This window comes from Pelodiscus sinensis, chromosome 17 (genome assembly GCF_052426305.1).
Source record: "Pelodiscus sinensis isolate ZL-2025 chromosome 17, ASM5242630v1, whole genome shotgun sequence".
In the NCBI taxonomy this organism is placed as follows: Eukaryota; Metazoa; Chordata; order Testudines; family Trionychidae; genus Pelodiscus; species Pelodiscus sinensis.
The window spans coordinates 3,998,356-4,025,712 of NC_143068.1; the positions used below are offsets into that span (position 1 = coordinate 3,998,356).

The 27,357-nt window shown below is 46.7% G+C and overlaps 1 protein-coding gene across 1 annotated transcript in view; it reads right to left on the reverse strand.

The window, feature by feature from the left end:
• Positions 1 to 316: 316 nt before the first annotated feature.
• Positions 317 to 27,357, reverse strand: part of UQCC1 (ubiquinol-cytochrome c reductase complex assembly factor 1) — a 112,306-nt gene continuing 85,265 nt past the window's right edge. The window contains exons 8-10 of the mRNA XM_075901448.2: positions 8,448 to 8,525; positions 5,329 to 5,442; positions 317 to 2,127 (exon numbers count right to left, since the gene is read on the reverse strand). Coding sequence (XP_075757563.2) covers positions 1,993 to 2,127; positions 5,329 to 5,442; positions 8,448 to 8,525 — 327 coding nt within the window. The 3' untranslated portion in view covers positions 317 to 1,992. The remainder of the gene's footprint in view (positions 2,128 to 5,328; positions 5,443 to 8,447; positions 8,526 to 27,357) is intronic.

Here is a 27,357-nt window from a genome sequence, read left to right on the forward strand (position 1 = left end):
TCTGTGGTATGGCAAGGTCTATGTCCAGTAAGTTTCTATGCTATGGTATAAATGCTATAATGTTTTAGTCCAGTGTTCTCGTGGCCTGGGAGACATGACAGGTATGATAGCTGAAGGCTAAAATGACAGAGCAGGAAAGGAGTTAACATTTAAATGACCATTTTGTTTATGAATTAATGTAGGTAGTTTTGAGCCAAAATATCTACCATTAATTTTTCCATCTATTCCAGGAGCAGAAAGATACACACAGTAAAGTTTATTTTGGTTCTTGGTATACTTCACTCCCATTAAAAATAAATTAATCAGCAAATTCCTACACAGCTAAGCTTTCTTTAATGTAAATACAACACAGCTGTAATGAATTACAAGGTGTTATTATCTCACACATACTGCATAATACTTCATACAGAAGAGGGTTCTCTCCTTAGCTCAGCTTGCAACAAAAGCATCTTAAATAAACTGAGAGAAAGTTGTTTGGTTTGTAATGTTTTTACAGAAGTGGGATATACCTCACACATATAAGGTTTCTTTATATGACTCATAACATCTTAAACGGAGGAAGTTTGCTTTTTGAAAAACCTAACAAAATTACTTTTCTACACATGCTCACACAGAGAAAAATGTACTAGTAGTTGTTCCTCAAACGAAGGCTAAGAAGCACTTGCCTGTGTTTCGGAGATCATATTCTCATCTCTCTTGGCACTGACAGGAAAGGTGATGACTAACACGGATGCAAATGGCCTAGGAAAGGTGGCATTAAGAGCAGGCAGCTACAGAAGACATCACACTTACACCAGAAATAAGAACATTTGATGTGTGTTAGTGTAATCAGACATTAAAGATGACTTGACTATATCCTGACATGACAGAGCACCAATTTCAGCAAATACATTTTTCACAGTACACAAAACAAGTACAGTTTTATTACTTGATCAAATGGTTTCCTATGAACATTTTGGACACAATAAACCCAGTTTCAGACATTAAACTATAGAAACCCAATATTGACTTCCAGCTTGTGCAATAAAGCCCTTATTTCTTTTTATTTGGTACAGGTTTTCATTCCACAATCTTGTTCAGGTAACTGTCACCTGTTTAATTAGAAAAGGTCTTGAACCTCTTCTTTGTGGGTGGAGCATACTTTTATTCCACAGAAAACATGAATAGACCATTGAGATGTACTCTACTGCAGCAACCACTAGAGCATACCTCTAGAAGTATATGGGCATATCAGGAATATACGGCTATTTTGATACAATAAAGACTCTAAAGTGGCTGTTAGTCAAAATCCTACCATGGCCCTGTCCCCTGCTTCTCTAGGTGACTAGTACCCAAGGAGGTTAACAAGGTCTGTAGATATGCCAGGTCCTGGCTCCAGCTCCTTGCACTTACCTCTTCTTGTGCAGCTGTGTAAGGGGCCAATCACCGACTGACCCTAAAAGGGGCTTTAATTGAAAACCATTTCAAGATCTTCTCAGGCAATTCCCAACCATTTTAATTCAAAAATTGACACTGTCCCTCCAAACCAGGATAGCTGTATTTCAACATCAAGAACAAACAGAACTCAGCCTTGTGCTTGGCAGCTCTTCATGGTGCAGAGTCACATCACTGTATCTGTGTGAAGCACTCCCCTCTTGCCAAGGCGTGGAGAGCCCTGTTCATGAGTTGCCTATCACTTTTGGTAAGATATTTGGTTTTCAAAAGATTAACACTGTCTCTCAGGACCTATCTGCAGAGCCAGCTTTACACTTCTCCAACAGCCAGGCATCCCTCAAATGAACTAGCAATATTTAATCCTAGGTTGAATATTCAAAAGAGTTTTGCTGTCATGTTTACAAACATGTAAATACATACACAAAGGCTATTTATTTAAATATATTCTTTCAAAAACAAATATTTATTCCTTCCCTTCTTGGGTACCTCACAGAATGAGAGAACCTCTCTTTTAGGTACAAGCTGATTTAACATATTGTTCACTGACTGATAAAGATCTCAGAGTCCCTCATCATTATAGGCTGGGGAAGTTGGCTTCAGGATGCTTTGGGCATTACGCTCCACAAGAGGGCGCCAAGTCACTTCTCCAGTCAGTAGCAGGTCCTCTCCATTCATAGCATCCAGGTATTGCATCTGAAACGCACAAGGAAATAACTTATCTCTGACTTGAACTCACTAAAGATGGTCTCAAGACTACTCTTGACAATTCCAAACTCATCAAGAGTTCACGCAAGCAGCATGTTTTCAAGCAAGGAAGTAGAAGCATGGGATTCCTTTGAGTCTTTTAGTATTGAGCGGAAGAAGACTAGAAGGAAGGGGCAACTGGCTGAAAGTTCTTCAAAAGGGGGCTAGCAGACAGGGAGCTACAGGAGGACTGTCTACACAAGGTTTTCTAAAATAAACTGGTTTCTGAAAATCCTGACAGAGAGGCAAACAAGAGAGCAGGGTGCTGAGGAAGCTTTGACCTGCAACCAGTATATTGGATCAGACCCTCATGCTTAGAAGAATGGAGGGGATATTCTGTTCACTGGTGGCTGAGAGTGTCCTGGTGACTGATATAAATCAATAAGTGAAACGATTCATTTAGACCTTTACAAAACATCCTCTCTCCCAAGTACTAGGTGCTGCCGCCATGCTATGCTTGGTATCAGAGCTGAAGGGCCGGAAGACCTGCACACATAGCTGGATAAAGCTCCTGTCCCAAAAGGGTGACATGAAAGCACAAGACAAGGTATGGGTGAGAGGGAGGAAGGACTGCCTCTGCTTCACAGTGTCTTGCTCAAGATCACACAGGCAGTCTGTGACAGAACCAGGAACTAAACCCAGGCCTCATGAATTCTAGGCTATATCACAAGACCAAACTTTGGTCAAGCTAAAAGATCCTCTATGACTCATCTCCCTCAACCCAAAAAGAGCCAATCAGTGATAACCACAAATCAGTTCTCACCTGGCCCTGCCAAAAGCTGGCTTTACCATCAGACTGGGTAAAAAGATGGAATTGCAGCAGCATGCCCTAAAGGTCATCACATTTGGGCCATTTGGATCAAGGAAGAGGAAGAAGGGGGAGTAAATTCTGAACTTAAGGGCCCCTCATAAAGAAAGTCCTGTCTGCAGCTCACTCTTGTCTACCAAGGAGGCTCCAACTGAATTACTTTGCCTGCCTACACGCTGTGGATATACAGCATAGAGAGGGAGTTGCCCTTTCAGTAGGCATGTCTCTGGCTATTTAGAGCTTCTGGTGTAAAACCCCCATCTTACTCTGCACCCAGAAGTCAATGCAGATCTAGGAGCATTGGCGTCATGTTTTCCTGGCGACAGACACTACTTGCTAAGCCATGCAGGCTGTTTCATCTTTAATTTCCACACTAATTTAAAGTGAGGACAATGCAGGGCATATTGCCATCTTGAGGTGACAAAGAAATGGATTAACATAACTCAGTTCACATTCAAAAGAAACAGTCACAGTCTCCTGGCCTGACACAAACTGAGAAAAACTGCTTGGTTACTGCAGCTCTATGGCCATCTCACAGCATCTGGCAATCCAGTAACACACATTTCAGTAACACATGGCAGACATGTCTGATGCTGATGAGGGGTGTACTCCTTACCACATTGCAAAGATTATAAAATCAGAAAGGACCATTTTGATAATCTAGTCTGACTTTCTCTATATCACAGGTCAGAGATTTTTCTTGAATTAATTCCTGTGTGAATTAGAGCATATATGACAAACATCAGTGACGGTGATTAGTACAAGAACTGTAAAGTGGGTAAGGAACTAACAAGCAGCAAAGGTCCCTTTGGTGAGGGACCTTGTCAAAGGCTTTCTGGAAATCTAAGTAGACTACAGGCAGTCCCCGGGTTACGTACAAGATAGGGACTGTAGGTTTGTTCTTAAGTTGAATCTGTATGTAAGTCGGAACTGGCGTCCAGATTCAGCCGCTGCTGAAACTGATCAGTTTCAACAGTGGCTGAATCTGGACGCCAGTTCTGACTTACATACAGATTCAACTTAAGAACCCCAGGCATCCCCAAGTCAGCTGCTGCTGAAACTGATCAGCGGCTGATTCCAGGAAGCCCGGGGCAGAGGCTTCCTGTAGTCAGCCACTGGTCAGTTTCAGCAGCGGCTGACTTGGGGACACCTGGGGCAGAGCAGCTGGGGTGCTGCCGGGTTAGTCCGGTAGCGCCCAGAGCAGCGCTACGGGACCAACTGGCAGCGCCCCAGCTGCTGTACCACAGGCGTCTGGATCAAAGACGCGGAGCATGGGGGCAGCGGGACAGCCCAGATGCGCCATGGCTGTCCTGCTGCCCTCGGGCTCCGCGGCTTTGCTCTGCCCCCCGTCCCCCTGGTCTGCAGACCAGGGGGACGGGGAGCAAAGCGGCAGAACACACGGGCAGCCCAGACGCGTCTGGGCTGTCCGCTGCCCGCATGCTCCGCGGCTTTGCTCTGCTTTGCTTTGCTTTGATCCCATTTTGCATGCCCCTTTTGTGAGCTTCAAATTATTGACTATTCTGACTTCTTCACTAGCCTATCCATCCTTAGGCCGTCTGTTTTCCTTTTATTCGGTCCGCTCCATGGTTTCTGTCTATGTCCAACATCTCACTAGACACCTTCTCTCTCATGCTCCACTGAGCATGTCAAGAGAAAGTCCAGTTTCTCTGCAGAAGGAGGGCTCCTTCATTTCAGGTTTCTGCCTGCTGTGCTTTCTGTCCTTATGGTTCTCCCTGCTACTAGTGAGAAAAATCTCTCAGCCTACAATCCAACCAATGTGTGGAAACCTGTATTTTGGTGTGCTACACTATAATTAACAGATTATCATGTCTTAAGTAAAAACCATGTTTTCTCATTATGAGCAGTTGTATGTATAATAAAGCCTATACTGTATTTCTGATTTATTGTAAAACGGGTAAAAAAATGTGACAACCTAGTAAGAAATATAAAAGGGATTGTTTTGATTTTGTATTATTCTTTCAGTCTCATTTTTATCAAACCATCATGAACTAAAATACCAGTTGAGTTTATACCCTAAATTCCATTATTTTGCACTTCTCTAGGTATTTTAGAAACGAAAAATATAAAATTCCTGCCAACTGAAAAACACTACCTCAACTACAAAGTTGTGAGCAGCTCCAGCATAAGAAAGCAAATCTTCTAGGCACAGACTGAAGGCACCCAGATCTAGTAGAGGGAAAATGGAACAGGATTTTATAAAACTCCTGGACAACCTCAGGTTTGTAGTCACTGCTGTGCAGTGCTGTTGGGTAAACAAGCTACCCAAAGTTTGACTTTCCTAAGAAGCATCAAGAGAGACTATGCTCTGAGCCGCTGCTCACCTGCTTGCGCACATACTCCACTAGCAATTCCAGTTGTCTGGGGTCCTCACAGCACTTGCTGAAAAGGTTCCTCCAAAGGGCTGCTGCCAGTACATGGTCATCAGACAAGATTCCCTAAAATAATAAGTGAGAGTAGGTTTGAGTACTGTAAACACCAAGCAGAAACCTTGGGTGAGATTTAGCTACCTGATGTCTGACTAGGTAAGTCTCAGTTTATTACACATCTCTTACAGCTGCCTCCTCAGGGAGTTGCCATCTCTTTTTCATATCTGTACTCAGGGCATTGAGACCAACACAGCTACAACACCACTGTAATATACACCACACATGCTTCAAAGGAACAGATACATGTAAGATACCAAATGGCTACTGAAAATTTTGCAGTACAGGCAGTCCCCGACTTACGCGGATCCGACTTATGTCGGATCCGCAGTTACGAACAGGGCTGCCCCAGAGTACACGGACTGCGGGACCTCGCGGTCCTGCTGCCTGTGTACTCTGGGGCTTTTTCTGTGTCTCCCTGGTCTGCAGACCAGGAAGACGCAGAGCAAAGCCGCGGAGGGGCTCGGGCAGCGGGGCAGCCCAGGTGCGCCTGGGCTGCCCCGCTGCCTGAGCGCCCCCCCCTCCCCCCCGCGGTTTTGCAAAGCCGCAGGGAAGCCGGCAGCGGAGGGGCTTTGCAAAGCCGCGGGGAGGCTCGGGCAGCGAGGCAGCCCAGGCGCGCCTGGACTGCTCCGCTGCCAGCTTCCCCGAGGCTTTGCAAAGCGGCGGGGGAGCTCAGGCAGCGGGGCACCCCAGGCGCGCCTGGGCTGCTCCGCTGCCGGCTTCCCGGTGGCTTTGCAAAGCTGCGGGGGGGCTCGGGCAGCGAGGCAGCCCAGGCGCGCCTGGGCTGCTCCGCTGCCGGCTTCCCCGAGGCTTTGCAAAGCCGTGGGGGAAGCCGGCAGCGGGACAGCCCAGACGCCCCGCGGCTGTCCCGCTGCCAGCGTCCTCAGAGGCTTTGCTCCCCGTCTCCCTGGTCTGCTGGTCTCCAGCAGACCAGGGAGACTGGGAGTAAAGCCGCGGAGGACCCAGGCGGCGGGACCGCAGTACGTCTCGGTCCGCCGCCCGTGTCTTCCTGGTCTGCTGGGGTGGGGGGGGGGCGCAGCTAGTACCCCCCAGCAGACTAGGCTTTTCTCCGGACGCCTGTTGCAGAGCAGCTGGGGTGCTGCCGGTTGGTCCTGCAGCGCCACTCTGGGCGCTACTGGTCCAACCCAGCAGCACCCCAGCTGCTCTGGTCCTGATTCAGCCGCTGCTGGTCAGTTTCAGCAGAGGCTGAATCAGGACACCTGGGGCAGAGCAGATGGGGTGCTGCTGGGTTGGTCCAGTAGTGCCGAGGAGCGGCGCTACTGGAGCAACCCAGCAGCACCCCCGCTGCTCTGCCCCAGGTGTCCTGATTTAGCTGCTGCTGAAACTGACCAGCGCTGACTACGCAGATCAAATGACAGCTCTCTCTCTCTCTCTCTCTCTCTCTCTCTCTCTCTCTATCTAATGATATTTGTTAGTAACTGCTGGGTGCCACAGAGGCACACATGCACAAGAGCTCACAACCTCAATATTGGTGCCCGTAACGAAACTCACTCTGCTGATGGATGGAAAATCTTAGCGGGAACACTGATTATAACCATCCCTGTGACATCAGAATGCCTGTCCTCTGATGGGTGCTGCCATCAGGTATGCACTAGCCAGGAATTACCGTCACACATTACAGATCAATATCTGACTTTCTTTTAACAAGACATTTGCCTTTTATTTAACTGTTTTAAAAGAGAGACGTACATTTACTTCCCATGGCTACACTTAAAAATAAATAAAAGGAAAGATCTTGATGAATCCCGCTGTCCAATACTTTGGGGAAACTCACGGTTCATAAGGCAGACAGCTAAATAAAAGCCTAAAGCAGATGATGATGTGAATGAACAACACCTGCAGTGCCATCAGCTCTGGCAAAAGAAATGAGCTTGCCCCTAATGTAGTTCCTTCCATCGCAGAGTCACACAGCCCTTATGCACAGCAGTGCATTTTGACCCATTAGACAGGTTCTATTAATACCATCATCACTCTACAACTGGATCAGGTGACACTGAGGAGGGAGGTGACTTGCTCAAATTTAGACAGCAAGTCTGTGCCAGAGCTAAGAAGAGGAGCTAGACCTGCCACTCATTGGTGCAGCTGCAAAGCTGTAAGTGCTCTGTGTAAGCGACCCATTGACATAGATAATTCCCCCTCCCACTCCCCCATGAGCAGCAGTGACTATGCTGGTGGGTAAAGCTCTTCCGCTGACACAGTGCTGTCCACACCAGCACTTAGGTGTAACTTACATTGCTTAAGGGGGTGGCTTATTCACACCCTGAGCAACATAACTTATACATACATAGTAGTGTAGACATAGCCTAAGGCACACAACTGAGGCTGTGTCTAGACTGCAGGCTTCTTTCGGAAGAAGCTTTTCTGGAAGAGATCTTCCAAAAAAACTTCTTCTGAAAGAGAGCATCTATACGACAAATGCACATCAAAAAAGCATCTGCTTTTTCAAAAGAGAGCGTCTAAACTGAATGGACACTCTCTTGCATTCCAGTTGTGATTACTATGGACGCAGTGGCCACCAGGGCACATGTGCTTTTTCCTCTTTCCTCTTCTTTCAAAAGAACTCCCTCTTCCCCATCCACACAGGCCTTTTTCCAAAAGAGCTCTTTTGAAAAAAGGCTTCTTCCTCGTAGAAAGAGGTTTACCAATTTCGGAAAAACCCCTCTATTCTTTCAATTTTTTTCTCGAAAGAATGCAATTGCAGTGTGGACATAAGTGAAGTTTATCCGAAAAAACTCCACAGTGTAGACATACCCTCAGGCAGCATACTAGGCTGATCCTCTTACAAGAGTTTGCATTAGTCAGGTTTCAAAGTACAAACTGATCATAAGAGCTACAGTCTGGAAGAATTCTGTCCCCATTGTGCTATGATGTGTATTGTAGGTGTTATATTCCTTTCTCTGAAGCTCCTACCTTTCAGTGCCACTGGAGAGAACTGTGCACTAGACAGCTTATTGGTCTAGTCTTGTCAGTAGGGAGGGCTGACTATATCCTCTTACCTCATCATAGCCAAATATAGCTGCATAGAAATTTTCTGTCATGCTTCTCATACTTTCTTTTAGAGTAACAGAATCAATCTGAAAAATAAAACAAATATAATTTGTGAGCAGTGAGAGCAGCATGGTCTGAGGAGAGCAGCATGGTCTGAGGAGAGCCGCGAAGTCTGAGAGGGGTAGAACTGGAGCATGTGCAGTGTGGTTCATGTAGGTTGCAGGGTAGAGGTAAATGAATGATAAGCTGGCACAGACTTTGCAGAAATGAAAATTACCATGTGCCTAGGGGTAGGAGACTTCCCAGCCTGGGATGCTCTCTCGTCAATTTCACATTCCTCCCATTTCCTGCCAACTCCTCCCTGGCTCCAGACTGCCTGTCACTGTTGCTTTCATAGATTAGCAAATATTAAAGCCAATAACAGCATCTAGCCTGATCTTCTGCATAAACACAAATCACAGAATTTTACCAAGTAATCACATCAAAAATCAGTATTGGTTTGTTGGAAAAGTGACATGCTGAATGCCATTAAACTGCTACCATCATTTCACTAATACTGGGCACTTGCATGGAAGCCTTTTTATGACATTGACCAGGATAGGATCAAGATCTAGCTACCCAGCCAACAGTTTCCTGGGTCACTGCATTTCTCCTTTTAAATACTACCACAATATTAAATTCCACCCCGCCCCCCCCCATCCTCCTGCACTTCTCTAGCATTCCAAGAGTTGTTGAATATTAGCATTAAGAACTCAGAGAGCCACTTGACCAATTTTTTTAAAACTCCTGGCTGTGAGTTATCTGGTTGGTCAGTTTCTCTGGCCCTCCTTTTTTGCTTTCTCTCTGCCTCATAGATGTGCCGAATGAATGAGCTGGTTTTGCTACTGTGTGAGACTGTGCAGTCAAACTAAAGCTAATGTATGGGCTCAATTCTACAAGGTGCAAAGACCTTAAGCAGGGGCCTAAAGTTATTGGGGCTACCCACAGGTTAAATTTAACCAGATTCCTAAATGATTGCTAGTTTGGGTATAGGTGCTCATCAGTTTGTGGCTTTGAGTCCTGTCTCAGCAGAGCTATGAGTTCCAGAAGGAGCTAGACTGCCAGACCTCCCGAAGGATAGCTAAATCAGACTCATTCTGCACTACAAAATGCTTCTTTCGTCTACATTTTTCCTTTTGTCAACACAAATTGCCCCAAACAGCTTGTAATGAAAACTTTCTTATCATAGATGTAGCTGCATTTTAACTGGCAAAGACTTAGGAAAGATTCTTTCCTATATTGGACCTGTATGACAGACTTAAGGGACACTGAGCACTTGTTCTCAGAAGGAGCTCTGACAGTGCCTAGTGACTTTGAGTGGAAAGACGGACCAAAGGAGCCCCATATGGTCTCTGCTTAGTACATTCCTCAAACCTCAGTCACAAACACCTGAGACTGCTTATGTATGGCTAGTGTTCTAGGATATTCTCTTGTGTTCTGCCTAGTACAGGCAGTTTCCAAATGCTCACATCTAAAAATGTCTAATTTAATTATCTTCAAAACTGTCCAAAATAAAGAAACAAAAATGCATGCTCCCCTCATCCCATGTGTGACACTGAAGATGGAAGTGAGGATTGTTTTAAAAAACAAAACAAAACAAAACAAAAAAACTGTTGGGGATCAGTATAGTGTTTTCTATGGAAAATGCATTATTGTTTGGGGCTTGCAATACCACATCAAATACAGACACTACACAGTACTGGTCAATTAGGATTATAGCTATAAAATAATCTTAACATTCTGGAATAGCTACTCTCTCAAAAATGATTTTATATCATGCCATCAAATCTACAAGTTATACAATCCTTCATTAAACCACTGTCCTTTTTCATAATTCAATTTTTATAAGAATACATATAGTGTAACCACAAAGAAAATGTTCCTTTTATGTCAATTACACATATTTTTCCAATTATATAAGCTATTAAATTCATGCAGATACTTTATAGGCCATCAAGATGTGGTGACCAGCTATTGCTGAATGTTTAATAAAACCTAAACAGAAGAAATCAGAGGGCTAAATGATGACTGAAACTCCTGTAATGACTTAATTAAACTTTTATTGAGTACATAAACTATGATGTCACTTCTAGCCAACCACACTTATACTCTCTCTATAGATGCCAGGGACTGTGGTTTTTCTCAATAGAACATACTTCTAAATAAGCAGCACTTCTACACTCTAATAGGGGAGCAGGTCTCATGTAACACACTCAATAAATTATCCTTCCATTTTTAAACAAACAAATTCCATGAGTTATAATATATTTGCCATGCACTTTTTATGACATAATAAAAATGTTACCTTAAGGATTACTTAACACATACTACAAATGTTACAGCAGGCATTTGCAAAGGGGTAAAGAAAACAAATAGTCCCATTACAGGGACAAGTCCTGGACTAAACATCCCTAGGGAAGCACTTACTATATTAAAAACAAAAAGCAGCAGCTTTAGGTTAGTAAGAACTGGATTAATGAAGGAGATAAAGTTAAACAAACATGGCAATAAGTACATCTTGGGATATCATGCTATTTTTAAGAAATGTAGCCAACAAGGCATAACTACAAAGAGCTGGAGAAACAGTCTCTCTCATAAAACAAGCGAACCACATTAAGAGAAATTAGCACTCTTTGGAAACCATTCCCTTCTCGGGAAACAAACAATAAAACCAGATGAGTTCTCCTGGAACATGGCTCCATCACACTCTGGAGTGTCCTACCTCAAACAGTTACCAGAATCAGGACATCCATGGACCAGTGCCTGAAAAAAAAAAGTTACCTGTCTTTGTAACGTTTGTTCTTCAGGATGTGTTACTTATGTCCATTCCATTCTACGTGTGTGCATGCTCATGTGCCGTTATCAAAGACTCACATGTTAGTATGTTCCTACGCCCTCTCAGTTCCATCTTCTTGGCAACTCCAACAGAGGAGGTAGAAGAACAGGGAATGGAATGGACATGAGCAACACGTTTCAAAGATCAACCACTGCAAAATGTAGGAAACCACTTTTCCTTTGAGTGCCTGCTTGTGTCGATTTCATTGTGTGTCTGTAGCCGGTTTGGCTTCTTGGAGGGCTTCCTCCTTCTCCTCCAGGTCAGTGAGCGGCCACTCCGCCCCACTACACTGGCCCTTTAAGCCAAGCCCCAAGTCACTAGTCTTGGACCTTCCTTCAGGCAGGGCAGCATACAAAAAAAGTCAGCCTATATATATAGGCCAGGCCCTGGTTCAGGGCGTGTCAACAACCCCAGTCAGTTTCGAGAGCACGTCCAGGCCCTTATTCAGGGCGTGGCCATTACAAACAGAATTAGTTCATGACACATGGCCAGGCCCTTGGTTAGGGTTGCCAGATGGTCTCCCCAAAAATACCGGACACCCAGTATTTTTTGGTCAAGCAAAAAAAAAAAAAAAAAAGGAACACGGGATAAGTGACAATCGCAACCCCGCCTCCCAGCTGGGACTCACAGGCTGGGAGGCGGAGTCACGATCGGCGCTGGAAACCTGTGATTGCAGAAGCCTGGCGGGGGTGGACTCCCAGCTACTCCCCTCGCCCCCGCCAGGCTTCTGCGCAATCACAGGCTCCCAGTGCCGATGGCGGCCCCGCCTTCCAGCCTGGGAATCTCCAGCTGGGAGGTGGGGCCACGATCGCCTCTCTGGGCACTTCAGAAGCCTAGCTGGGGCGGGGGGAGTGGCTGGGAGTCCTAGCCACTCCCTCCACCCCCGCCAGGCTTCTGCACAATCACAGGCTCCTAGCGCCGATAGTGGCTCCACGTCCCAGCCTCTCCCCCCACCCATGCCAGGCTTCCGTCCAGTGTGCAGCCAGAAAAATCAGAGGATACCGGACATTGCACACTGCACACTGCACATGTCCGGTATTCTCTGATTTTTTTTTTACCGGACAAAGAGCAGAAATACTGGACACTTGGCAACCCTACCCTGGGTTCAGGGCGTGGCAGCAACAAACACAGTTAGTTTAACAATAGGCCAGGCTCTGGTTCACGGCATGGCAGCAACACACTCAGGTTTGGGGGCTCCTTGTTCAGGAGGGGTGCAGGACAATCACCTACGATGGTGGCGAGGGGGAGACTGCCACCCAGTAAGTGGCTGGGGGTGGGAACGCAGGCCCACCCACTCTACTGCGTCCTGGCCCAGGGCCCTAGGAGCAGCAGTGCAGGCTGCTACAGGCTCAGCGGGGGCTCCAGCCCAAAACGCGTCGGCCTTGGGGCCCTAACAGCCCCCACTACCCCTCTCCCCCTCAGCCAGTACCTGGGTTTCTGGAGGCATAGGTAGGGAGTTCATGGGGGTCTCATCCTACTGGGGTCCCGGCGGTCTGGTCCAATCTTCCGCTGCCTACAGGTCCACGGGGCTCAGCCAGTCTCCTGGTGCAGGCTGGGACAGGCGACGGGGCCAGTCCTCAGGGTCAGGCTCAGTCGGGGACTCGGGCCAAGCCTCTGGCCTTGGCAGCAGCCGCAGTCTCTCCCAGTTCCTGGGCGTGGGCTGGGGCACAGAATTAGGCTGACCCTCTGGGTCTTCTGCATGGTCTGATCTGGTAGGCGGGTCGGGCCAGGGCTCGGCCTCTCAGGCAGGGAGCAGGTAGTCGGCCTCTGGCTCAGAGAGGGCTGGAGGCCCAGGCCCAGGCCAGGCCTCAGCCCCAGCCTCCCAGGCTGGGAGCCATGAGCAAGCCTCTGGTTCCTCTGCCGGCTCAGCCCTGACTGAGTACACAGGCTGGGCTTTTATAGCCCTAGACCCATCCCCTGACTTCCTGTCAGGTGTCCGGGCAGGGGCAGGCTCAACCCAACATGGCGGCCAGAGGGGTTCCTCCTCCTCTGGGTCAGTGGGTGGCCACTCTGCCCCACTACAGTGGCTCACAAGCAGTCTCCTCAGAGATGGGCTCGGAGTTCACAGTTTAGTGACTTGTACTATTGTCCTACTGAAGTCAGTATCATCTCAGGCCTTCTTGGTAAGTGCATAGTGGAATGTGAACATATGACTAGATGATCAGGTGGCCGCCCTACAGTAAAGTCCTGCATCCTGGTCGAGTGGGCAGTGACAATCCCCAGAGGTGGCACTTTCACCTGATCATGGCAGTAGTAAATACAGGTCATGATTCAAGAAGATATTCTTTGAGCAGACACTGGGCAACCTTTCATCCTACTGGCCACTGTGATGAACAATTGCTTCAACTTGCAAAATGGCTTGGTCCTTTTAATGCAATGCCCTATTGAGATGTAGGGAAAAAAAGACAGGTGAGAAAATGTCCTGACTCTCGTGAAACTGAGAGACCATGTTGGGCAGGAAAGCTGTGTGTGGCCTCAGCTCGACCTTATCTTTGTAAAAGTCTGTATGGAGTGGTTCTGAGGTGAGTGCCCTAATTTCAAAGACAAAATGGGCCACTAGAAATGTGACCTGCCCCGTAAGGAGACAGAAAGCAGGAAGTCAGAGGCTTGAAGGGGGGGCCCTGTGACTCATGGCAGCATGAAATTGAGGTGCCATGGAAGAATGGGGTCCTTGATGTGCGGGTAGAAACACTCGAGGCCCTCAAGGAACCTGGCAGTCATGTCCTGGGAGAAAATGGACTTATACTTGAGAGGCAGGTGGGGGCTGAGGTAGCTGCCAATTGGAACTTGACTGATGAAAGGCATGGGCCTGGGAGCCTGAGATAGAGAAGGTAGTCCATGGTCAACTGTAGCGAGGCTCACTCGAGACAGATGCTTTTATCCAAAGTCAAGCAGACAAACCACTTCCATTTGGCCACGCAGATGGTTCTGGTGGAGGGCTCTCTACTGCCCAACAGGACCTCTTGCATGTCAGACAAGCACTGCTGCCCCTGCTCATTCAACCATGCAGCAGCCAAGCCGTCAGCTGCAGCACCTTAGGTTCAGATGCAGAAAACTGCCATGATTTACAGATAGCAGGTCTGACCAGAGCAGCCATTGAGACATCCAGAAATGTGCCAAACTAGTGCTGGTGAGGCCAACCCAGCACTACAAGGATCATTTTCACCCTGTCCTGCTTGATCTTCTTGAGGACTCTGTGAATTTACACCGCTGGAGGGGAAAGCATAACAAAGCCCCTGACCACGGGGGCAGCAAAGTGTCTAAAGGGAGCCGTCAGTCTCCTGAACTAAGCAGAAAACATAGCATTTCCTGTTCTGTCTCTATGCAAACAAATGCACCTCATGTAACCACTTCTGGAAGGAGGGACCACTTATGGTATGACAAAAAGGCTTTGCTGACATGGTCTGCCAAAGCATTCCTAGCCTCAGGGAGATGAGCAGCTATGAGATGGATGCTGTAATGCAGAGAAAAGTACAGAGGCTGAGGGCTTCCTGGCAAAAGGCAGATGATCTGGCCCTGCCTTGCTTCTTGCTATAGAACACAGTTGCTGTATTGTCCGTCAGGACCTAGACCACCTTGCTTTCTATGCTCGGCAGGCCAGGTGAATCATTCTGAGCTCCCCGACTGTGATGTGTAGGAAGCAACTGTGACTGGACCAACAAACTTGTGTGCTGGAATTGGCCAGCTGGGCTCCCCACACCAGGTCTGATGCACTGGATACAAGAGTTGCTGATGAGGATGGAGCTGCAAAAAGGACTTTTTCCAGGTCAAAGTTGGAACAGACCAGATGGAGGTGCCATTACATCTGATCCTGGGGCTAGCCCCTTAGTAAACAGGGGTCTGTCTAGACTGCATCCCTCTGTCGGGAGAGGGATGCAGATTAGGCAGGTCGACATTGCAAATGAGCAGGGATTTAAATATCCCGTGCCTAATTTGCATTAAAATGGCCTCCACGTTTTGCTGACTCAGCACTTTGTCGGCAAAAAGCGACAGTCTAGAGCAGTGGTCACCAACCAGTAGCTCGGGATCTACTGGTAGATCTTGGAGCCTCTGACAGGGGTTCCTGACTGGTTTGGCCAAGAGTCTGTCAAGTACTGGCACTTCAGCTGCCGCTCCCCCCACTGCTGCCCATCTCCTGCCCTTTGCCTTGGAATTGCCCCCTCCGGAGCCTCCTACTTTCTGTGCAGGGCAGGTGGGGGAGAAGAGGTTCCCCCTCTCCCACCCTGTATCCTATCACCAGGACTTGAAATGGGGTTTGCTGGCTGCTTTTGGAAGTGGTGCAGGGACAGGACAGGACAGGGTGCAGGGACAGGACACTGCACCCAGGAGTCACTTGAGGTAAGCACTGCCCAGCTGGTGCCCACCCTAGTCATGAACCCCCTCCTGCACCTCTAGCCCTGAACAGCCCTGCATCCAAATGCCCTCTCAGTTCCTGAACCTAGAACCCCCTCCAACAGCCCAACTGCCTGCCCCAAGCTCAGCTCAGAGTCCCTCTCCCAATCCAAATCCCTTAATCCAAGATAAGAGCCTGCACCCCAACATGCTGCCCCTGCCTGGTGAAAGTGAGGGAGGGTGAGGATGGAGTGAGCAGGGGTGGGGCCTTGGAGAAGGGGCACGAAGGAGGTGGCACAAGGGGATCTGAGGTAGATCTTGGATTGCATTTAAATGCAAAGTGATCTCACGCAAATAAAAGGTCGGAGACCACTGGTCTAGAGGGGGATGTGTTGAGAAAGAAAGCCTTTTTCAACAGATCCTTTATGCCTCCTGCAAAGCATAAGGGATCTGTCAAAAAAGGCTTTCTTTCTCAACACATCCCCCTCTAGACTGCTGCTTTTTGCCGACAAAGTGCTGAGTCGGCAAAACACGGGGGCCATTCTTATGCAAATTAGGCACGGGATATTTAAATTCCTGCCTCAACCTGCCTAATCTGCATCCCTCTGCCGACAGAGGGATGCAGTCTAGACATACCCCAGTTGTCAAGGTACAGGAAAGTTGAACATCCCAACATCAGAGGTGAGCAGCCACTTATGTAATGCACTTTGTGAACACTCTTGGGGCTAACAAGAGAACAAAGGGCATTGCAAATGGCACTGGCCCAGTATAAAATGAAGGCAGTGCCTTTGCCTCAGGAAAAGGGAAATGTGTCCCCTTCAAGTCCAAGGTGATATACCAGTCTCCTGGATGCACAAAGGGGATGATGGAGGTCAGGGAAACCATGAAAAACTTCAACCTCTTAGAATCACAGAACTGGAAGAGACCTCAGGAGGTCATCAAGTTCAGCCCCCTGCCCAAAGCAGGACCAATCCCAACTAAATCAACCCAGCCAGGGCTTTGTCAAGCTGAGATTTAAAAACCTCTAGGGAAGGAGATTCCACCACCTCCCTAGGGAACCCAACCCAGCGCTTCACCACCCTCCTAGTGAAATAGTTTTTCCTAATATCCAACCTGGAACTCCCCCACTGTAACTTGAGAGACTTGTGGAGATGATGCAGGGCCAAGATGGGTCTAAGGCCCCCTTTTGCTTTTGAGATTAGGGGGCAGCAGGCCCTTTGCCTTCATGTCCTTAGGGACCAACTGTATTACACCCAGGTGCACAAGATTTTCAACATCCTGGACAATCAGTTGCTTGTGAGAAGGGTCTCTGAAATAGGGACAGGGAAAGGGGATGGATAGGAAGGCTGGCTTTGAATTGTAGCCCAAAAATTTTTGTCAAATACCCAACAGTCTGAGGTTAGCCAAGACCAGGACAATTGAACGGGTGTGGGGTCCAAGTGACAGGGCTCTGATGTAGGACAAAGTGCAGCATCCATGAGGAGGTTCCTCAAGCAAAAATCCTGCTACTTTTGGGTTCTAAGTCAAAAGTATTTACAGATTCCACACTTGTCCTTTCTGTGGGATTCCCCCAAATGCTTCAAGTAGGTGTCTCAGAGATCAGTGATAGACCCATACAACCAGAAAGAACCTCAAGAGGATTTCAAGTCCTGTCCCGTGCACTCATGGAAGGACCAAGCACCATCTAGACTATTCCTGACAGATGTTTGTCAATGGGCATCAGCTTGCTGCATGTCTAGCATGGTCTGAAGCTGAGAGAGTGGGGCATGCCCCACTTCGGGACAAAGCCAAGGCAGGACTCTTCTTACCATCTAACCTAACACGTATTGGCTAACTAAGTACCTACAAACTATGTAAAAAGACAATAACGTGTCACATTGTAAATACACCCTGTCCCAAGGGAGCGCAGCCCAATGGCCACAATCTGTAACACAGTCCTAGGTTTAGGGCAGCACAGCCTAATGGCTAGAGTCAGTAACAGAGCCCTGGGGTTCAGGGAAGCACAGCCTAACCCTAACGGCTAGTGTCTCAGGGGCTTGGGGAAGCAGCCCCGGTAGAAGGGCCTGGGCCCACTCTACTCTACCAGGCCTCGACCCAGGGCCCTGTCAACGGGAAAGTGATCTACCACTCTCTCAGTGGGGAATCCCACCACAACATGCTGAGCTCACTCGAGTGGGAAATACCACTCATGCGCCCCTCCCTGGGTCACTTCCAACCAGTTCTGGCATTGGTGTGACCCATTTTAGTCTCTGGATTTTCAGGCTCCATAGCACTAATCTCCTCTTGTGGCTCCACCAGCTCTGGAGGCTCCTGGGTCTCCAGCTCCCATTGTCTGAGCTTCTGGCTGGTCCACCCCTGAAGTAGCTCTAGCAGGTCCTTCCTCCCCTGTGCCCAGCCCAGACTGAGAGGAGCTATTCCTCTTATACTACTCCCATCCTTGGGGCACACCCAGTGTGGCTGGGGGCCGGGGGACTTCCTCCACCCACAAGGCATTAAGCCCTCCTGGGTCACTGCGGGGTATGTGTACCCTATCATACAATGGCTGTTAAGAACTGCTAATGCTCTTGCAATCTGCAAGACAAGACACTCCAACCAACTGTCATGGGTGGTAAGAAGGAACTGAGATGGCATAGGGTTGGTGGTGCCCAATATACTGAATTATGAGTGTGGCACTCCAGGGGGTGCTACAGCTGACCCTACAGATACCTCTAGGGAAGAAATCTCCCACAATTGTGCACGCGGGCATGCACACTCCTAGAATAGAATCGACATGGACAAGCACTCAAAGAAGACTGTTCAAAGCAAATTTAGAAAGCTTGGGTGCCCCCCCATACTTACATACATGCTTAAAGGTAAGGAAATATCCAGCTAAGATACCCTCCTTTAACATGCTTTAACATCATATTTGCCACTTTCCCTGAAAGACTGTTTCCTTTATTAACTTCCTTATATCTTCACTATATGCAGTAACACAATACCACATTCCTCACCATGACATCAGAATGCAAAACCTTAACTCCAACTTTGGCAACATTAAAATATACATTGTTAGACATCCAAGAGTGTATGATGCATTATTTCCCTAGGTAGAGTGTATGATGCATTATTTCCCTAGGGAGAAGTCTAAAGTCAAAGTTAAAGTTTTGCAGTCTAATTTGATGGTTAGGAATGTGTGAATGTTCCTGGAAATTGTTTATAGAGGGCCTCAATTTCAAAGTGAAAGTGTATATAATGTGACAAAGAGTCCTGTCGCATCTTATAGACTAACAGATGTCTTGGAGCATACGCTTTCGTGGGCAAAGACCCACTTCGTCAGATTCATGTAGTGGTGCTGGCCAGTGGTGTTCTGTTGGTTTCTTTCCTGGGCTTGTCCCGCAGCAGGAGGCTTCTGGATACACATCTGGCTCTGTTGATCTGTTTCTTTACTTCCTCGTGTGGGTATCGTAGTTTCAAGAAAGCTTGGTGAAGATCTTGTAGGTGTTGGTCTTTGTCGGAGGGGTTGGAGGAAATGCAGTTGTACCTCAGGGCTTGGTTGTAGACAATGGATCGTGTGGTGTGTCTGGGATGGAAGCTGGAGGCATGAAGGTAGGCATAGTGGTCGGTAGGTTTTCGGTATAGGGTGGTGTTTATGTGACCGTCACTTATTTGCACTGTGGTGTCTAGGAAGTGGACCTCCTGTGTAGACTGGTCCAGGCTGAGGTTGATGGTGGGGGTGGAAGCTGTTGAAATCGTGGTGAAATTCTTCCAGAGTTTCCTTCCCATGGGTCCAGATGATGAAGATATCATCAATGTAACGTACGTAGAGAAAGGGCGTGAGTGGACGTGAGCTGAGGAGTCATTGTTCCAGGTAAGCTACAAAAATGTTGGCATATTGTGGGGCCATACGGGTGCCCGTAGCGGTGCCACTGATCTGGAGGTATATACTGTCACCAACAGAACACCACTGGCCATCACCTACAGTCCTCAGTTAAAACCTCTCCAAAGCATCATCAGTGATCTACAACCCTTCCTGGACAGCGATCCCTCACTTTCACAGGCCTTGGGAGGCAGGCCAGTCCTCGCTCACAGACAACCCGCCAACCTGAAGCATATTCTCACCAGCAACTATACACCGCACCATAGTAACTCTAACTCGGGAACCAATCCCTGCAACAAACCTCGGTGCCAACTGTGCCCACATATCTACACCAGCGACACCATCACAGGACCTAACCGGATCAGCCACACCATCACTGGCTCATTCACCTGCACATCTACCAATGTAATATATGCCATCATGTGCCAGCAATACCCTTCTGCTATATACATTGGCCAAACTGGACAGTCCCTACGCAAAAGAAGAAATGGACACAAATCAGATATTAGGAATGGCAATGTACAAAAACCTGTAGGAGAACACTTCAATCTCCCTGAACACACAATAGCAGATTTAAAGGTAGCCATCCTGCAGCAAAAAAACTTCAGGACCAGACTTCAGAGAGAAATTGCTGAGCTGCAAATCTGACACCATCAACTCAGGATTAAACAAAGACTGTGAATGGCTAGCCAATTACAAAAGCAGTTTCTCCTCCCTTGGTGTTCACACCTCCAGATCAGCTGCTAGAAGTGGGCCTCATCCTCCCTGATTGAATTAACCTAGCCTGATTCTTGCCTGCATATTTATACCTGCCTCTGGAAATTTCCACTACATGCATCTGACCAAGTGGGTCTTTGCCCACAAAAGCTTATGCTCCAATACATCTGTTAGCTTATAAGGTGTTACAGGACTCTTTGTTGCTTTTGCAGATCCAGACTAACACGGCTACCCCTCTGATACTGTATATAATGTGTGGAAGTTAAAGAGGTACATAAAGAGTCTTTTAACTGGACAGGCCTTTGCTATTATGAGTTTGTATTAACGGTACTGCCCTTAAGCAACATTACAGATTACAAGAGCTCGCTCTTCACAGCTTAACAAAAAGAAGGTTAAGGAGCGACTTAATTACAATCTTTAAGAATTGGAAGGGGAAACAAATATTTAATATTGGGCACATCAATCTAGCAGGGATCCAATGGTTGGAAGTTGAAATTAAACAAATTCAGAGTGAGAGTAATTATGTACTGGAACAATTTATCAAGGGCTGCCATGGATTACCCACCACTACCAATTTAAAAATCAATATTGCATTTTTTTTTTTAAATATCTGCTCTAGGAAAATTTGGGGGGGGCAAGTCTCTGGACTGAGTCATGTAGGAGGCCAGAGTAGCTGATCACAACAGTCCCTTTTGGCCTTGTAATCTCTGAACAATAGTGCAAAGCCCTGCGTTACTTGGATGAATGAGGGCTGTGAGCCTTTAGTGCATGAGGAGATAACATGTTAGCTAGTCCTTTGAAGTGTTTCCCTTTCCCAAATTGAAATGCTATGGTCTTATCTAGGCTCAGGTTGAGCCAACTGATCTAAGAGTTGATCTCTTGTAGACACGGCAGGGATGTTAAATAGCAGGTTAGTTAGCTAATTGAGTAGTCGATGGAATTTTCATCGACTACTTGATTAGTCGATAAGGGGATTCGCTGCAATTAGTTGATAAGAGGGGGGTTCGTCCTCCAGGCTGCTGCTACACTTGAAAAGCAGAGCTGCAGCAGTTTGGGACTGGGTGCTTGCGCGAGGTCCCAGATGTTGCACCTCTGCTTTTTAAATGTAGTAAAAGCTACCACGCATCAAGTGGGGGAGGGGCAAGGGAAGTGACTAGCTGAGTCACTACTCAATAAGCCTAGACTTATCAGGTAGTCAGCTACTCAACTAGTTGCTTACATCCCTAAGCTCTAAGTAGTGGTAGTAACTGTATACTGCTGGCAGCTTTGTTCTCTTCTAGTGGTCTCATGTAGCTATCAGAAAGATGACGGGATGCTATGGGTCTCTGTGCAATGCTGCAAGTTAGAACCTTCATTACTCATGGCCAACATATGCATCACAACCCTCTGAACTCTGCTGAGAAGGAATGACTGGAGTCACCGTAGTGCTGCATTCTCTCCACCTGCAGTGTCATATAAGTGGATGAGCAGAACCTTGCTGTTCACTGTTTTACAGGCTGCAGAGAGGTTCAGCAATATGATCATGGAGAATTTACTGCACCGAGGAGATCATCTTTCCGTGTCACGGGAGTCATCTCTGTGCTATGTTTCGGTCTGAACACGGACTGCAGGGCTTCCAGGATGCTGGCTGATCTCACGTGTTGGAGTTCACTGATTACTACTTTCTCAGTTATCTTGCCCAGGATTGGGAGACTGGAGACAAGTCATTAGCTGGAGTGTTGTCCAAATGTTGGTTTCTTTACTACTGGAGAAACCTTCAGTTGTACTTTTCATAGAGCTTGGTAACTTGATGCTTCTTTATTTAAAATAGGTATCAATTATTTCCATTAATAGTGTACATAGTTGGTCTTCATTGGCTTTCACCGGCTAAGCATGGATTCATAGAATGAGACTAATTTTTTTTAGGGCTTCTTGAGCTTTTCATGGGTGGTGGGACTAAACCCATTCAGAGTTGGTATGGTAGCTAATACAATCTACTCAGGAATGGAATATTCTCTCTCATTCACTCTCCAGATCGTCACCTTATCGTGGTGAATGGACTTGTGCGTTCCAATGAACCCGAGAGCGATGCCGTTGGGAGTCTTGTACTCCTGGTAGGGTCACCCATGGCAGCAAGGTCAAGGGGGACAGACCAGATGAAGAACGATTCTAAAAGTCCTCAGCAGCAGAACAGGCAGAGGATAGCAAGGGTAATGCTACAAGGGCTGTGAAGGCAGATGAAGGTTAATCCCAATCATTGTGGAGTCCATGCCATTGGACACAGGCCTTCTATCAGTCAAGGATCATGTGGTGGCTGCAGTGCAACAGTCCCCCCCATGCTAAAAGAAGTGATGCACAAGAGTCTTTCTATGTACTACTCTTCTAAGCTTAAGCCTTACAGCATCTGGCGAATGGCTATGGGAGCAGGATTGTGAAGTCCAGAAGCTTTTATTAATGGACCAGCACAGAGGCAGTGGATGTGTGTATCAGTCATTCTGTTTTCAGGACCGAGGTGGTAGAACAGTGCAGCAGCTGCATCCATGACTGATCAGCCCTATTTAGGATCTGCTCTGCTCACGCCGTATGGGGAGGAGGCTAGAAAATTGCCCTAAATATAGTCCATCTTAACCTCCCTGATCAGATAACTGGGTCCAGTGGATTCACCTCTATGCAGGCAACATCAAAGGGGTTGGTTTAGAAATAACAAGTTAAAAATCACTTAGAAAAATTAGATGTCTGCAAGTCACCAGGGCCTGATGGAATGCATCCTAAAATACTCAACGGGCTGATAGAGGAGGTATCTGAGCCTTTAGCTATCATCTTTGAAAAATCATGGAAGTCGGGCGAGATTCCAGAAAACCGGAAAAGGCTAATATTGTGCCCATCTATAAAAAGGGAAATAAGAGCAACCCAGGAAACTGCAGACCAGTCAGTCTAACTTATGTTCCAGGGAAGATAATGGAGCAAGTAATTAAAGAATCCCTCTGCAAACATCTGGAAGATAATAAGGTGATAGGGAACAGCCAGCATGGATCTGTAAGGCACAAATCGTGTCAAACCAATCTGATAACTTCCTTTGATAGGATAACAAGTCTTGTGGATAAGGGAGAAGAGGTGGACGTGATATACCTAGACTTTAGTAAGGTATTTAATACAATCTCACATGATCTGCTTATCATTAAACTAGGCAAATACAACTTAGATGGGGCTACGATAAGGTGGGTGCATAACTGGCTGGATAACCGTTCTCAGAGAGTAATTATTAACAATTCACAATCCTGCTGGAAGGGCATAACAAGGGTTCCACAGGGGTCTGTTTTGGGACCAGTTCTATTCAATATCTTCATCAACGATTTAGATATTGGCATAAAGAGAAGGCTTAGTAAGTCTGCAGAGGATACCAAACTGGGAGGGGTTGCAACTGCTTTAGAGGAAAGGGTCATAATTAAAAATGATTTAGACAAAATAGAGAAATGGTCTGAGGTAAATAGGATGAAGTTTAATAAGGACAAATACAAAGCACTCCACTTAGGAATAATCAGTTTCACACATACAGAATGGGAAGCGACTATCTAGGAATGAGTAATACAGAAAGGGAACTACGGATCATAGTGGACCACAAGCTAAATGAGAGTCAGCTGTGCGATGCTGTAGCTAAAAAAGCAAACATGATTCTGGGATGCATGAACAGGAGTGTTGTGAGCAAGACACGAGAAGTCATTCTTCCGCTCTACTCTGTGCTGATTAAGCCTCAATTGGAGTATAGTGTCCAGTTCTGGGCACCACATTTCAAGAAAGTTGTGGAGAAATTGGAGAAGGTCCAGAGAAGAGCAACAAAACTGATTAAAGGTCTAGAGAACATGACGTATGAGGGAAGACTGAAAGAATTTGGCTTGTTTAGTTTGGAAAAGAGAAGACTAAGAGGAGACATGATAGCGATTTTCAGGTATCTAAAAGGGTGTCAGAAGGAGGAGGGAGAAAAATTGTTCTCCTTGGCTTCTGAGGATAGGACAAGAAGCAATGGGTTTAAACGGCAGCAAGGGAGGTTTAGGTTGGACACTAGGAAAAACTTCCTAACTGTCAGGGTGGTTAAACACTGGAATAATATCTGGAGATATTCAAGAGCAAGTTAGATAGACATCTATCAGGGATGGTCTAGATGGTACTGGGTCCTGCCATGAGGGCAGGGGACTGGACTCGATGACCTCTCAAGGTCCCAGTTCTCGTGTTTTATGATTCTATGATTCTAACAGCAACAAGGCAACTGGACTAGACAGAATCCCTGCTGAAGTCTTAAAAGAAGGTGGGCCAGAGCTCCACAAAACTCCATTTCCTGATTCTCAAGATCTGGAATAGGGAGCAGATACCGTGAGAGTTCAGACACACACTGATTGTCAGTCTCTTCAAGAATGGTGACAAATCGGACTGTGGAAACTATTGCAGCATCTCTCTTACGGCAACAGTAGAGAAAATCTTAGTTTGTATCCTTGCTAATCGACTCCTGCCACTCTCAGAAGAAATTCTTCCAGAATCCCAGTGTGGCTTCCAACCATTCTGAGGAACAGTGGACCTGATCTTCACCGCTCGGCAATTGCAAGAAAAATGTTGCAAACAAAATCAAGCCTTAGACAGGAGTTTCATTGACCTGACCCAAGTGTTCGATTCAATCAATTGTAGTGCCCTGTGGATCATCCTCTCAAAGATCAGTTGCCACAAAAATGTGTCAACATCCTGAGACTGCTTCATGACAACATGATTGCCACCATGCTGAGTAACAATGAATCCCGAAGCAACCCTTTGAGGTCAAAACAGGAGTGAAATAAGGCTGTGTCACTGCCCCAGCACTGTTCTGCATCCTCACTGCCATGACCCTCCATCTCACTGACAAGCTTCCAGATGGCATGAAGATTGTCTACAGAACTAATGGGAAGCTTTTTATCCTCATGAGACTGAAGGCCAAAAGCAAGACCTCCACGACTTCGATCATGGAGTTACAGTAGGCAGATGACAATATGGTTGCTGGTCTTTCCCCCACAGCGCTTCAGTCCATCTTAAGCGCCTTCGCTGAAGCATATGAGAATCTCGGCCTCACACTGAACATCAAAAAGACCAAGGTGCTCCATCAACCCTTGCCGAATGGACAATCTCATGTACCTTCTATTCAAGTCAATGGAAACCTGCTGGAAAATATGGAGCATTTCTTGTATCATGGAAGATATCTCTCCGCCAAAGTCTACATTGACACAGAAATCCAGCATCGCCTGAGCTGCTCAAGTTCTGCTTTTGCCTGCCTGAGACGAAGTATCTTTGAGAACCAGGACATCAGTGCTAAGACAAAGCTCCTTGTGCACCACACAGTGGTTGTTCCAGCACTGCTGTTCACGTGTGAAACCTGGACAACATATAATCATCGAACATAACCTACACTGAGCTATCATCATCTACCAACAACTTTGCTGGACTGGTCACGTAGTCTGGATGCCTGATCAGCGCCTCAAAACAGATTCTGTTTTCTGAGCTGAAGGAAGGGCAGAGGAGCATTGGAGGCCAAAGGAAGTGACTGAAGGACGTGTTGAAGGCAAACATGAAAAAGTGCAGCATCAGTGTCGATACTTGGGCGAACCTTGCCCAGGACTGTCCCCAGTGGAGAGCGGTAATCCGTGATGGGGTGGCACAATCTGAGTCCCACCGCAGCACAAACGAGAAGAGATGGAGAAGGAGAAAAGAGCAGCAAAAACTGCGCTGCATCTCTCCAATAGCCACCAACACCTGCCTCTTCTGAGATAAGATCTGCAGCTCCAGAATTGGGCTGGTCAGACATCTACAGATCTACAAATAGGAAGGTGACAGAAAGACGTCCTACTTGTTATCGAGTGACCACTGAGAGAGAGGTTCTTTCCCAGTTACCTCCGTACACTTTCAATTGATCATATCAGTAAAATACACTGATAGCTCTTCACAGCAATTGACATTGCGGTCTAGCATCTGGGTGACTAAGACAGCTTTGCTGGCTGCGATTCTGCTGTATTAATTGTAGAGGAGTAAAAGGCTCATTTTGATGCTTTCCTGCAGTGGCAAAGTTCTGTAAGAGCTCTTTGTAGTTGATGGATTCAGAATCCCTTTTTGGCATTGTAACTTTCTGCCTTATCTGCTGTTGCTCTTCTATGCTCCATGGTGATCTTCTCCAATGGGGGGGGGGGGAGGAGGGGAGGCGGCGGCATAGCACCAAATCATTGATGGTAATGGACATCAGGTGGCTGTACTGTTATATTAACTCGTCTACAGCTTCTGTTTTGGTGGCTTGTTCTTCTACAGTGATTTTTAAAGCCAAAAGATACAGGAGTCTTGGAGGTGGACAAGCTTTGGATGTTCATTACTGTGATGTGAAGGAAAGAAGTTTCTGATCTCTGTCAGCTATGAGGTGGTGAGACCAGTAGTATGGGTAATATCTCTGAGGTTGATGCCAGAATCCAGTATATCCTGCATCCAAGCTGTCTGGAAGACTCCCATGATTTCTACGTGGGACATGACATTAAATAGTGTTGTATCATTTATGTTGTCTAGGATGGTGAAGGCTGAGGTCCCTGAGAAGAGAGAATCTGGGGGATCTCAGTACTATGTTGGACGGGAGCTCTATTAGTTCCTCCAGAAAGCTGACCAGGTTCCCAGCAGAGGGTCTTTCCAAGAATCCTAGGAAACTTTCTGTCCTTTGCCACAGAGATCATACAGATGCACTTTAATCCACATTTTGTTTTTGCATCTCAGACTGGAGGGGAACAGGACTGCTACTCTGCCTCCTCTTTCCTTCATTTCTGGTATTATGAAGGAGCCTCTCTTGGTTTGTGATACAGAGTATGGTTCAGGAACTAATCATACTGAAACAGAATTGAGGATGGCCTTGAAGCATGTCTCAGTGATGTAAGCAAGATTTACCTCTATATGACGTAATAATTATTCCAAATAGCCCCGTACTTCTTACTCTAGTGGAAACAATATATAAACCTCATTGACACATGGCTATTGTCCCCCTGAAACAATCAGACCATGTACAGAGGTTTATGAGATAGCTTCTGTTCCTGAGCTAATCATTTTAGTTCTTTAGCTCAAGCAGTAAAGGCCAGTGCTTTGAGAGCCAGATAAGCCAAAGAATATTCTCACA